This window comes from Saccopteryx bilineata, chromosome 6 (genome assembly GCF_036850765.1).
Source record: "Saccopteryx bilineata isolate mSacBil1 chromosome 6, mSacBil1_pri_phased_curated, whole genome shotgun sequence".
In the NCBI taxonomy this organism is placed as follows: domain Eukaryota; kingdom Metazoa; phylum Chordata; class Mammalia; order Chiroptera; family Emballonuridae; genus Saccopteryx; species Saccopteryx bilineata.
The window spans coordinates 277916-292583 of record NC_089495.1 but is presented as its reverse complement, the minus strand read 5'-3'; the positions used below and the strand labels follow the sequence as shown (position 1 = coordinate 292583).

At 51.2% G+C, this 14668-nt stretch overlaps 1 protein-coding gene across 1 annotated transcript in view; it reads right to left on the bottom strand.

Moving 5' to 3' along the window:
- Positions 1 to 14668, bottom strand: part of DLGAP2 (DLG associated protein 2) — a 464829-nt gene that overhangs the window by 389424 nt on the left and 60737 nt on the right. Inside the window, exon 2 of the mRNA XM_066237265.1 lies at positions 10297 to 10396. Coding sequence (XP_066093362.1) covers positions 10297 to 10311 — 15 coding nt within the window. The 5' untranslated portion in view covers positions 10312 to 10396. The remainder of the gene's footprint in view (positions 1 to 10296; positions 10397 to 14668) is intronic.

The following is a 14668-nucleotide window of genomic DNA, read 5'->3' as shown; positions in this document are numbered from 1 at the left end:
AAAAAAACAACCTGCCAACCAGTGTAAGGGTGGAAGGCCAAGCGCCCCAGGAAACAGAGCAAACAATACTCAGCGTCAGGTAAGTCTGTGCAGACGTCCGCCACTCAGAGATCCTGGCAGCTCAAACAACAACTGTCTGCTAACTACCTGAGAAGTACAAATCCCTTTCCTGGGTTCTATGACTTTGCTGAAATGCTTGTAAAAGAAAGGATCTATTTTAAAAGATGTAAAATTATGTTTGTTAGCTTAAGTCACTTGCATGTCATTTTTGCAGGTTCTTGCAAATATCACTTCAGTTCTGCAAAACGGTGGTGGCTCTTACTCATGGGGTAGCCACCCACAGAGAGGGTCCTGGAGGTCAAAGCTGCTGACCGGCCAGAGGGGCAGGGACGCAGCCACACACGCTGCTCTGGAGGGAGCTCACGGGTGTCCCTCGTGCTGGGGGGGGGGAGGGGCGCCGCCCACACAGGACTTGCTCCGGCGGACTGAGCAGGGGTCCTCCTCGGCCTGCTCAGCAGAGGCCCCGTGTGCACCGTCTCTCTGGCTGGCGGACCCGTGCATATAGACTGGGCACAGTGCTGCAGGTTAACATTCCACCAACAGCCGTCCCCTGAACAGTGGGGAACACGCTGGTCTTTGCAGACGCGGCTGGGACAGTGAAGGCCTACGGCCCGCGGGGCCAGAAACGTTGTGTTCCCGCAGACTTGCCCTTGCGCCCCGTGAACACTGGGCAGAGCCAAGCGGGCAATCCCAGTGCCTCCGGGACACCAGACAACATGCCCACAGAGCACCGGTGTCCATGTGAAAACAATACACCGGTAAATAGAATCTGGTCTTTAAACACACGACCTCACAGTCATGCTCAGTAAAGACACGGGGTCCCCTCAGCACGTCTATATTAGGTTTATAGTGTGTACGTGATGATCTGATACATGCACACACTGTAAGTGAAGGAACAACCGTCACCTCCCAGAGTGGCTGGCACCGTGAGTGTAAGTGTGTGTGGGAGGGCATGCGCGTGTGACAACACTTAGAACCTGCTCTTAGCAACTTTCAAATACACCACATGGGATTAAGTGTGGCCGCCATGCTGTCCACCATGTCCCAGGACTGACTGATCTTACAGCGGAGAGTCGGCACCCTCTGACCAGCATCTCCCCACTCTCCCTCCCCCACCAGCCCTGGCAAACCACCTTCCTTTCTGTTCCCACAGCAAAAGGGGTCTGTTTTCCGTTTCTACGTTTAAATGACAGCACACTGTCTTCTCTGCCTGGCTCTTCCTCTCAGAACAATGCCGCCAGGTCTGTCCACCCTGTCACAGTGGCAGGTCCCTTCCAGCTCACATTTTCTTCATCCCCTCGTGTGTCAAGGGGCACCAGACACGGAAGCTGTTCTCATGTCTTGGCTGCTGTGACTGAGGCTGTGAACCGGGGCATGCACATGGCTCGTCAAGATCCTGATGTCACTTCCTTCGGATAAATGCCTAGAAGTGGGCTTGCTGAATCATATGGCTGATCTATTTTTAATTTTCGAGGAACCTCCTGACTGCCTGTAGCAACTTACATTCTGCCAGCAGTATATCAGGGCTTCCTTTTCTCCAACAAATAATCTGACTGAAAAATGGGCAAAGGACCCGAGCTGACATTTTCCCTAAGAGCACACACAAATGGCCAACAGGTACATGAAAACGTCACTAGTCATCAGGGAAGTGCCGCTCAGAACCACAGAGTGACCCCACCTCCCACCCATCAGAAAGGCAGTTACCAAAGAGACAAGAGAGACCACGTGCTGGTGAGGACCCCGAGAGGCAGAGCCCGTCACCCCTACACATCCCAACTACGGACCCTAACTCGCTTTCCCAGAACGTCCCCCTCGCTCCCTCCCTAGCCCCAGCAGCTACGTGTGCCTCACGACCTCTCCACAGGGCCTCCCGACCCACGGACTCACCTCCTTCCTCTCCTCCACCAGAGCTGCTGGACTCTGCACCCCTGACTGGGCGAGGGGCTCCTCTCTGATTTCTGTCACACTCAGCCTGTGCCCCATGCATCTGAGCTGAACCCTCCAACTGCGTGTCCGCCCCACAGTCTCCTGAGGGGGCTCCTGCCCATCTCCCCAGCTCCGTCACGTGTGCACCCACCCCAGCACTGACCCTCTCTCATCATGAGAAAGTGAGGTCACCGTCCAGTGTGACACACGGGCCTCCACTGCCCCGTCCCCTGTGGATGTGGGGGAAATGGCAGAAAAAACAGCCATTTTCAGCCTCAGGAAATGGTCTTAAGCGCAAGCAGCAAATGAAGAAATATCTATTCAAGAAAGTCTGTGAACATTTGCTGAGAAAGACACAAGTCCGTAATATCTGAACCCAAACTGACCCCTCCCTCCACCCTCAGAGCTCAGCAAGCAAAAACTCAAAGACTCCCCTGGAGACTGCAGCCAACAACACAGTGCCTCACCAGCTCCCCCATGGGCCCTCCTCCTGGGGGCAAGGCTTCAGGGACTCCCGTCCTGCCCCCACGGCCCTCGCTGCGCCTCAGCCCCAGGTGAGGGCAGTGCCACGTTGAGTCCTCTTCATCCAGCCAGGTCCACATGTGGCACACAGACTTCACCGTGGGTGCCGCGCACCTGACCACCTTGCCCAGCATGTGAGGTGGGGTCCCAGGCAACACAGGTGAGCTGTGGGCTCAGCTCCTGGACTAGGGTCCCAGGGTCCCACTCCAGAGCCCTGCCCCAGAGATTGGGGGACAGCAGCTAACCTCTTCCCGAAGGCACTGAGTCTGTTCTCAGAAGAGCCGGAACTTCAGCCGAGACCCGTTCAGAAACGGGGTCATGGTGAAAGGCGGTGCGGAGGAGACTCGAGAGGCAGGCTCAAGTTTCAGCCAAGCACCTCACAGAGGGGAACCGACCCTCAGAAGCTACAGGCACCACAGACTCAGCTCCAGCACCACACGGGGCCTCAGCAGCGACCCCCTGGCCCTGGCCAGTTGGAAGTCCCGGGTTCTATTCCCAGTCAGGGTACACAGGAGAAGCGACCATCTGCTTCTCCCCCACCCCCACCCCCACATCTCTCTTCTTCTCCCACAGTCATGGCTCAAATGGTTCAAGCCAGTTGGCCCTGGGCACTGAGGATGGCTCCATGGCCTCACCTCAGGGTCTGAGAAGAGCTCAGTTGCTGAGCAGTGGAGCAAGGCCCCAGATGGGCAGAACATCGTCCTGTAGGTGGCTTGCCAGGCAGATCCTGGTCAGGGCACATATGGGGGTCTGTCTCTCTGCCTCCCTGCCCCTCAACTTAATTTTTTTTAAAAAAAAGAAAAGAAAAGAAACGACCCCCTCACAGGAGACGAGGTCTGACTGGATTCACTGTGAAAATAAGCCTCAAAGTGTCACTGAAATAATAGAGCAACAGGCCAGGGATCAGCAGAAGTGAACAGCCAGATGCTGTCTGACCTGTGGTGGCGCAGTGGATATGGCATTGACCTGGAACACTGAGGTTGCCGGTTCAAAAGCCTGGGCTTGCCCAGTCAAGGCACATACAGGTAGCAACCATTACCAGTAGATGCTTCCAGCTTCTACCCCCTCTTTCTCTCTTTCTCTCCTCTCTCTAAAAGTCAATAAATAAAATCTGAAACAAAGAAAAAAATATAACATTTTGACCCTAGCCAGTTGGCTCAATGGATAGAGCGTTGGCTGGGTGTTCAGACACCCCCAGTTCGATCCCTGGTCAGGGCACACAGGACAACAACCATCTGCTCCCCTCCCCCCCCGCAGCCAGTGGCTCGAGTGGTTTGAGCATCCGCCCCAGATGGGGTTGCTGGGTGGATCCAGGTCAGGGCACATGCAGAAGTCTATCTCCCCTCCCCTCACTTAAAAAAAAACAACTGTAACATTTTATATCTTAAGAGCGTTTTTACCAGCATCATAATCACTGTGATACTTTTGTTTGTGTTTGTCAATAAGTTCAGGACAGAGTGTCTAAGAGAATCTACTATGTGAGAATTAAATTAAGAGTTTATAAATGACTGAACACTTTTTAAATTGGCATTAAAATGCTTAGAAAGCTTTTGTTGTTAGACCCACAATGCATTAATTATCCACGGACGTGATGTGCAACTGTGTGAGGAAAGGTTAACTGCTGGATGCTAAATAAAAAGGGAACTATTCAATAGACACTTAACCTGACTTGAGCATTAAACAAACCACAAATTGAGGAAATGGTCCTCTCTCGAAGAAAACGAGATGTCAGGAAGCACCAGGGAAGCAGCCCTTCCTGGCCCACCGCCTCCTGCACGTGGTCACTGTGTGCGCACCCAGCGCATGGCGGACGTTTCCACGGGTGGACACGTCCTGGCGTCACCACTGCCGGTGAGGTGAGAGGAAGGGGCGTGTCTGCTGAAACGTGGCCGGTCCGTGTGAGTGGCAGGTCTGGAGGGCGGGGCCCCGCGTCACGGGCTTCCAGGAGAGAAGCAGCAGAGAGACAGAATGTGTCCCGGGAGAACCGTGCAAGTGGAAAGCCCACGGGCCGTGCCAGCTGGGACCGCGCCGAGTCCAGCGCCTGCTGGGTCGTGGTCTGCTGGGGGCTCCAGCGTTGTCCCCGACGAGGGTCTGGAGGACAAGCGTGGCTGCTCTAACACCGGAGGGGGCGTCGCCACACAACGCAGCTGTGACGCTGTTAGGTCTGTGACTGCAGATCACGCTCAAATCAAGGAATTTACTTTAAGTACTGATCTAGGTGCCCTTCAGACAAAAAAACAAACAAAAAAACTCTTCAAAGGAAGGAAATGTGCCTCAGACCCCAAATAAAAAATCTCAAACATAACAAAAAAAGTGGACATTTAATATATTCAAGTCATAAGTGCATAAATATTAGAGTTATGACCGTGAACAAGAATAGGTCTGATACAACCTATGAAGAGTCAGCAAATCAAGGACTGGCCAGTACAGGCAGAGGAGTCTAACTTTATGCACATAAAAGCATGTACTAATTAGAAAATGACAGCCATAATCATAAACATACTTATTGTTTTATCACTCTCTAAGTATTTCAAGAATTTGGTGACTGACCTTCGCCCTGAGAAAAGGATTTCCATGCCAAGTTCACACAGAGCAGACCTGGGCTCACGAGAACCTGCTCTGAGTGCCTCTCAACATCTCACGTGTTCACCCGAGACTAATACAAGATACAGTTGAGTGTAACGGTAATTGAAAATAAAAATAAAATATATAACTTAAAAAAGACTCGTACAACGGCTCCTAAGAGAAAGGCGGGTGCTTCCCTGGCAGGGTGAGCAGGAGACACTGGCTGGACGCAGGCGTGCAGGAGAAAACTAGAGTTTCCAGGAGCTGTCACTGGGTGGAGTGACAGAGACACAGACAGACAGAGAGGGGGTGGGCGGCAGGACTGCTCCCAGGCACTGCCCAAGCATGGGGGGGGGTGTCACTGGGTGGAGTGACAGAGACACAGACAGACAGAGAGGGGACGGGCGGCAGGACCGCTCCCAGGCACTGCCCGAGCACCCGGGGGGTGGGGGGGGCAGGCACTGCTGTGACACGTGGCCATGTCTGACTGTCAGTCCTTTCCCTGAAACGTCTCTGAAAACAACCTTCCGTGCCCCAGACACCGGCTGGCTGGGTTTGAGGAGCAGGCACTGTTTAAACAGAAGTAAGTTATATTTTAAGGATTTAAAGAGAAATTTAAATATTTTAAAGGGTAACTAATATTTTGAACATAGTCCTTAAGTCATGTAACTCCTCAATTGTAGGGACTTAATTCAGCGTGTGACATCAGGGGAGAACAAAGGCCACCCGATCAAAATGCCACCCTGCTCACCACACACCCAGAAACACACATACACACCACTCAGACACACCCAGAAACACACACACACACCACTCAAACATACCCCCAGATACCCCCAGAAACACACACACCACTCACATACCCAGACACACCCAGAAACACACACACACACGACTCAGACACACACCCAGACACACCCAGAAACACACACACACGACTCAGACACACACCCAGACACACCCAGAAACACACACACACCATTCACACACCCAGACACACCCAGAAACACACACACATACACACACACCACTCACACACCCAGAAACACACACACACCACTCACACACCCAGACACACCCAGAAACACACACACACCACTCACACACCCAGAAACACACACACACACCACTCAGACACACATCTGATCAGAATGCCACCCTGCTCACCACACACCCAGATACCCAGACACACCCAGAAACACACACACACACACCACTCAGACACACACCTGATCAGAATGCCACCCTGCTCACCACATACCCAGATACCCAGACACACCCAGAAACACACCCACACACACACACCACTCAGACACACACCCAGACACACAGAGTCACACACGCTCACAGATGCATATACAACACACATAAACACACACACACAGACAGAATGCCACCCTGCTCACCACACACCCAGATACCCAGACACACCCAGAAACACACACACACACACCCAGACACACAGACACACACTACACATATACACACACCCAACCGTTGCAGACACACATGCACTCACACACGTGACACTGGGTGTAACAGCCATGCCTGAGCTAACGAATCTCGGTGGTGAAAGCCCTCAGTTCAGAATGCGGCCGGGTGCGTCTAGGTGAAGCTATACACTGCCGTCGGGCAGCAGCACCCGCCCCTCGCTGGGGGACAGCACAGGCAACAGCATGAGGCCACCGATTTCCTTGAGCCAGAAAGGTCCACCCACACGAGTGAAATGCAGATGTGGCAATAGCAATGCAACCCACAGCTTTTCAACTAGATATTGTGTGTTCCATTCAACAAAAGTGGACTGAATACCGTGTCCGTGGCCCAGAGAAAGGCACGGAGTCCAGCTCAGCCGGTCAGCGTGGACCCTCACTGCTTCCCGCAGGGACAGTGGACAGCTAGCCTGTCCTCTCCCCACCGCTTGTCCTCTCACCCACGAGCACCCGCGGCTGACAATGGCTGTGCCTCGCACGCAGGCTCCAAAGTCCCTCGTGCATGTCCAGTAACGTGCTCCTACACACCCTCATCCGGACAGCTCCGGGGCGGAGGCCCTGACCGCCCACAGTCACACCGCGGGCTGACCGGAGGTGAGTCCTCAGTCTGGTCCCCTGCAGGTCAACGAGCCCGCCCTTGGCTTACTTCCTGTGTGATGAGCCACGTCTTAGGTGGTGGACATGCTTCTTGCAGGAGGGTAAGCACTTACTGTTGCACTGAGGATAAATGACAAGTCCAAGTCCCACAGAGGAGCTATTAGTTCCAACAATAATTTTTTCAAAGAAAAGTAGGGGTAGCCATACTTAGAGCTGACAATACCAACTTCAAGACAAGAAAGGTAACAAGAGACAAAGAGGGACATTTCATCATGACATGATAAAGGGGACACTATACATTCAGTGCAGCATTGTTCACAGTGACCAAGACACGGAAACAACCCAAGTGCCCCTCGATAGAGGACTGGATTTAAAGAAGCTGTGGTACAATATACAATAGAATATTACTCAGCCACAGAAATGATGACATAGTGACATTTACAACAACATGGATGGACCATATTGAGAACATTATACTGAGTGAAATAAGTAAATCAGAAAAAGCTAAGAACTATACGATTTTACACAGAGGTGGGATATGAAACTGAGACTCTATGTAGATAAGAGTGCAGTGGTTACGGGGGGAGGTGGATGTGGGGGGAAGAGTTGGGGGAAGGACAGGTATATGGTGATGGGAAATGATTTGACTTTGGGTGATGGGCACACAACATACCCATAGTTCCCCACATATAAGACGCATCTTAATTTGGGGGCCCAAGGCTCTGACTAGTGGGCTCAGTGGTAGAGCATCAGCCTGGCATGTGGAAGTCCCAGGTTCGATTCACGGCCAGGGCACACAGGAGAAGCACCCATCTGTTTCTCCACCCCTCCCTCTCTCCTTCCTCTCTATCTCTCTCTTCCCCTCCCGCAGCCAAGGCTCCATTGGAGCAAAGTTGGCCTGGGCGCTGAGGATGGCTCTGTGGCCTCTGCCTCAAGTGCTAGAATAGCTCTGGTCGCAGCAGAGCAACGTCCCAGATGGGCAGAGCATCGCCCCCTGGTGGGCATGCCGGGTGGATCCTGGTCAGGCGCATGTGGGAGTCTGTCTCTCTGCCTCCCTGCTTCTCACTTCAGAAAAATATTAAAAATTAAAAAATTGTCCTAAAATTTCCAACTCAGCTTCGAAGGCCCACTTGTTCCCCACTCTGAAATTTGAAAAATAAAATAAAATAAATTTGCCCTGAAATTTGAAAAAAAAAAAGTATTACATAAGGTTATTGAACTCAAATTTTATTCATCATAAAATTCATACAATTCCTCATCACTGTCAAAACTCCCACCCATTGGCTTGTCCTCATCTGTGTCTGATGACGAATCACTGTCTTCAACAATGAGCACAAAAACAAGTGCAAAAAAGCAGGAAATGCAAGTAAAAAAATCTACCACCACTGTATGAGACACACCCAGTTTTTAGACCCCCAAATTTTTCCAAAATAGGGTGCATCTTATACACGGCGACATACAGTAATCAACTCTTCAAATGCTATAGAGAAATTCACCTGAAACCTATGTACTCTTATTGATCAAAGTCACCCATTAAATTTAATTTTCTAAATAAAATTTTAAAGTAAATAAATAAAAAATAAATAAAATCTGGTTCGTGAGAGGAAAGCAGAGAAGACGAGATTAACAACGTCCAGAATGAGAGAGCTAACATCACTCTAGACAATGAAAGCACGTGAAGGGGCCTTGGCCTGGTAGCTCAGTCAGCTACAGCTCCGTCCCTGTACACCAAGGTTGTGGGTTCAATCCCCAGTCAGGACAGACAGGAAATAACCAATTAATGCATGAATAAGTGCAACAAGAAGTCGATGCTTCTCTCTCTTGCTGTCTCTCAGATCAATAAATTTAAAAAATTGTTTTCATAAGCGCATGCCTAATAGGGGACATCATGAACAACTCTTGCCGACGACTCTGAGACCTCTCCGAGGCTCTGTGGGGTGAGGGGATCTTGTCTGCAGATACTTTGGGTTTTTAGAGCTGGAGGGAGCGTCCTACTGGCACCGAGAGGCTGGAGTCTGGGACACGGCTGACAGGCTACCTGGCCCAGGACCGCCCCCACCACAAAGAACCACCTGCTCCCAGTTGTCCGCAATAGTATCAAACACCTTTAAATACCACCCTTGTTTTTACGGTTTCCAGTTCTTACAGTCCACCCTCCAGAGACAGTCTGACAAAACCGCCTTTCTCAGCAGCTGTGTCTGAACTGAAGGCACGTGAACTGCTCTGCCAGCGTGGTCCCCATCCCGGTGGCCCAGGTAGCCAGGGTGGTGGCAACAGAGGACGTCATGAGGGATGCTACGGGCCCCGGGTGCAGGAGGGGCGGTGACAGCTCCCTCACCAGGCCAGGCTGCTGCAGGGTCTGGGGACAGCCCGGGAAGCCTGTGTCCACAGGACACTGCGTCTGCTCCTGTGCTCTGCCTCCTGTGGCCAGGACACGTGGCTCCCGGAACCACAGCACAGGCTGCGTGGCTCTGCTCCGGATCTCTGCCTCTGCACCCCCAGCGCTCGGGCTCTGCAGGGCAGTCGCACGGGGAACGTGCGGTCAGAGGGGAAGCTGGATGCCCCAGAGAGTGGGCCCTCGGAGCGGAGTCGGAAGCTGAGCTGCTCGGGCCGCTGAACAGACAGGGAAGTCAGTGTGACACACAGGGCGGGGCTGTGCGAGCTGGAGTGACCCAGACGAGTCCTCGGCCTGAGGCCCCGTTCCCGTCCCCGTCCCGTCCCTGTCCCCCGCCCCGTCCCGTCCCCGTCCCCCGCCCCGTCCCTGTCCCCGCCCCCGTCCCCGCCCCCATCCCCGTCCCGTCCCCGCCCCGCACACGGGAGCAGGATCAGCACAGGTCCCACACGGCAGCCCTAAGGAACAGTGAATCGTCAGGCGCACCTATGAGGCTCCGCTCGGGGCCCTCGGCTGGCTCGGCTGCTGGGGCCTGTGCAGTGGACGCCACATGGCACACTCACACCTGAATTTCCAAGCTCCTGGCACCACGTCCTGAGTTACAACTACACACACACGACCCCTACACCCACCGAAGTCACCCTGCGTCCCCCGAATACGCAGCACCTCGCATTACACTAGAGTCACCGGCCCACCCTGCACCGTGAGGCGAGTGACCGGTGAAGGGAGAGGAAGACAGCCTACCTGAGCGGTCCCCATGCTGGCGAGGGTGCGGGCCGAGGGCGGTCACCGGCAGCCGCTGGGAACCGGGCAGCTACAGCCGAGCCTCAGACAGCGGAAAGCCCTGGGAGGAGGAACAGACAGAAATGGGAAACGATATAAAAGGGTCAACAACTCCCGCCGCCACGGGGAACACACGAATGTCCATAGGAACAGGACAGCAGGCAATAATCAAATCACCCGAGGAGAGCAGCACAGCCAGGCGTCTGTGCTGGACGAGGAACACCACTTACATCATAAAAAACACTCTGACTCTCAAGCAAGGTTTGAAATGACGATAAACAGGTTTCACAGCTTTGAAATGCTTGATCCAATAGAAACAATAAACCACGGTTTAGGGTGAAAGCTACGATTCCTCATTTAACTTGGTAGAAACAGCATTTGCGAACAGAGGCTAGTTCTGAGAAGGACCAGGCAGAGTCCCAGAACAAAAGAGTAGTTCCAGGAATATCAACAATTGTTCATTTTCTTTCCAGGGGAAAGGGCCACGCACCGAGAGAAAACTCAGTGTGGCGTTACAGAGAAAAAAGAGGTGGTGGCCAGATACTCTGGTACTTTACACAACGCTCTGCTCCTGTGTCACTGCGTGTTAACACATCACCGCCACCCCCAAAGCGAATCAGCGGACACAGCACGTGAGGTCTTGAGAGGGACTCGTTCACAACATCTCGCTGAAATACGTGCGGCTCTTTTCTCTCTCTGAGCCTCCACGACGCACAACACACACTCGCCCTGGCCTTCGCAGCGTGGCCGGCGCACAGGACCTTGCGTGACGGTGGGAAGCAGAGCGTGCTGCACGCCGTGTTCTGGAGAGTTTGTTTTCTCACCAAAATCTCTGACCGAGCATCAGTTTGGTCCCATTTTACTAAATGCCATGTGCTTATCCTCACATGCACACTCCTAACCTCCTGGTGTTGTTTTAGTGAGAACCATGAACAAACGCTGATTATAAAATTATCCAGACCGGAAATCAATCCCCTTGGTCTCCAGGGACCAGAGGACAGCTGTCCACGTGACTGTCCGTCTACCCTGAGCTCTGACATCCCATTCCAGACGGCGCTGCCCACACCACACCACGTCCAGTCTCTCTGCGTGGGCACAGGCAGAACTACCTTTATTTTTCTTGCCTTGAAGACCCATCACTGACCCTACAAACCTCTTACCATTGGGCATTGGGTTTTTCCAACGGCTAACAGATTTCCAAAACAGAATTACTGGGTCACAGGATGGCAAATCTCAGTCCCAAATTCTACCAAAACGCTCTGTCAGTTTATAAGTCACATATTATCAAATTTTTGTTTTTGTCTTTGGTAAGAAAAAAGGCTTCCTACTGTTTTCATGGAGTTTAAGGTCTTGTAACATGGTTATTGATTAAATGTATTTCACGTAAATTGCCTGTCCCATAGTTTGACCGACTTCTTGCAGGGGATAAGTTTTTAGTTATTCTCTAGTATCTCTTTATATATTGAGGACCATTCATCTGCTCTATAGGTTCTGAGTGGTATTAATCTTTATCACTCACATACTAACTTCACCATGGTATCTAGAAAAATTTAGATGGGTTTAATATTATTTATGTTTCCAAATCAATGCATTCTTTCATGGCTTCTGAGATAAAAATATCTTCCCAATTCCACAATTTAAAAATATATTCTTTTTCATTACATTTATTGGGGTGACATTGGTCAACAATATTATATAGGGAGGGACACGAGTAGGTTTATAGTTGTTTGTATGGAAAGTAATACAATTAATAAGTAATAATACAAAAATAAATTGTTTCCCATACTCACAACTGTAATCCTACTTCTGCCCACACTGTATATTCGATTAACTTTTCTTTTAGTACTTCTAATCTATTTTTTAATAATTAGATCTTTAATGTGTTCAAAACTTTTGAGTTCTAAAATAGAAATACATGTTATTTCCTCTCCACTGACTAACCAATTATCCCAACAAACTTGCCAAATAACCTGCATTTCCCCAGCAACCTGAAATTGCTGCTCCTGTGACACAGCTCTGTCCTGTGGGCCTGGTCACCTCCCGTAGCAAACACACGAATACTTCTGTCCAGGGACAGAAATCCCACCACTCGGGTTTCCTGTCAAACTTTCCACTGAGCAGTCCCATGAATTTATTCTTCTATTAACTGTATTGTCCCTTAGCCAGCTTCCCTCCCTCACCTTCACTGCCCCTTCAAACAGGAGTCTGACTAAATTACACACACACACACACCCATGAAGGGAAGTGGCACACTCAACACTGACTTTACCACTGAAGTCTCTCCACACCAAGGGTTTTAACAATACATGTTTATTGTGATTACTGAAAATTGGGACTTACTTTGCTCCGATAGTTCATGTTTAACACTTTCACCTCTTTCTTTTTTTAAAAAATGAGAGGTGGGGAGATAGTGAGATATATTCCCACATTCACCCCAACTGGGATCCATCTGGCAACCCCCATCTGGGGCCAATGCTCAAATCAGCCGAGCTATTTTTAGTGCCTGAGGCTGATGCGTTGGGTTCAAATAAGCTATCCTCAGTGCCCAGGGCTGACGCTCGAACCAATCAAGCCACTGTCTGTGGGAGGGCAAGAGGGAGAGAAGGGGGAGGGGGAGAGAAGCAGATGGTTGCTTCTCTTGGGTACCCTAACCAGCAATCAAACCCAGGACATCTATATACCAGGCTGACACTCTATCCACTGATCCACTTGCCAGGGCCAACACTGTTTTCTTATACAGGATTTTTACTCCTTTTTCAGTACCTGTATATTTTGTTTCTGAAAAGCTTTAACAAGGCCCTGGCCTGTAGCTCAGTTGGTTAGAGCACTGTCCCAACTTGTCAAGGTTGCGGGTTTGACCCTCAGGGCACACGTAGGAATCATCCAATGGATTCATAAATAAAAGAAACAACAAATTGCTGTTCCTCTCTGCCTCTCTCTCTCTTTCTCTTTACCACTGCCTCTCTCTCAAATTAATTTAAAAAAAGTTTTAACATATGCAATTAAATGTATATCTTTCTAGCAAAGCCATTCCTTAATCAGTGTCTCTAACATCCTCTCGCACAGAGAACATCAGTCCAAGCTCACTTCCCCGAAGCTGACGCCCTCCCCTCCCCACCACACCTGCGCTGAGCCCACTGCTCTGTGGATGCCCCCCATGGCTACTTAGTAAAAAAGGAAGATGTGTTACTTATTCAAAAATCAGTATTCATCATTTATAACGTGTCTCTGATTCCTCTGATCCTCCTGGGCTCACCTTTCCTCAGTCTCAAAAAACATCTTGTTCTTCTTTCAATGCAGTCTCTGTGTGTAAGCTGTCCAAGTCCTTGCATGTCTAAAAATGTCTCTATTTCGTCCTCGACGCTGAATGACAGACAAGGTACAGAATTCAGAGCTGCCGTTACCGCCGAGGCCCATCCTGTCCCTCTGTGAGCGATTTCTGCTTTCCGGAGGAAGTGTTGCGGACCGGTCTTCACCCTGGACGCGGTGCTGCTAACAAGCACCCCGGACGCGGCGCTGTCTACAAGCACCCCGGACGCGGCGCTCTTTACAAGCACCCCGGACCGGACGCAGCGCTGCTTACAAGAACCCCAAGCACCCCGGACGCGGCGCTGTCTACAAGCACCCCGGACGTGGCGCTGTCTACAAGAACGGGCCAGGATGTGGGTATCATCTGGCTTTATTCCGGCCCAGCGGGTGGTACAACTTTCAACCAGAGAACGGTTTTCCTCGCTTTGGGGAACTACCAGCCACTTCACCTCAAACGCCGAGTCAGCACCAGCCTGTCCACTGTCCCCTCCTTCAGCTCGTATGCGAGGCGCCCTCCTCTCGGGCCCACCCACGGAGGCAGGGCCTGTGCTGTCTTTCGTCACGAATACTAGGAGAGTTCTTCAGCTTCATTTTCTAGTTGACCGATTTTTTCAGCCACGTCTGGTCAGTGACTGTCTACTGAGTTTTAATTTCAAGGGCTATAATTTTTATCATGTTTCTAATTGTGTTTCTTTTGGACATAATCACCCACGTTGTTCTACAGGTGCCCAGGCGTCATGCTGGGTCAGAGCGCAGCCTGAATGAAGCAGGCGAGTTCTGCGCAGCCTCTGCGGCAAGATGCCCGCTCCGTGCGCTTTATCCGTTCAGCTGAGCAGTCACTGTTTCTCTTGGGCAACCGTGCCACCCACAGGGCCCACTCAACCGTGAGCTCCGTGTTCAGAGGACAAGGGCTCCTGATGAAGTTCTGCGTACATGAGCACGTATGGAAAAGCACAGTGGGGTTTGATCTTGGGTTTTAAACGGGAACTTGACCACAGGTGTGTTAGCATAACCGCGATTCTGC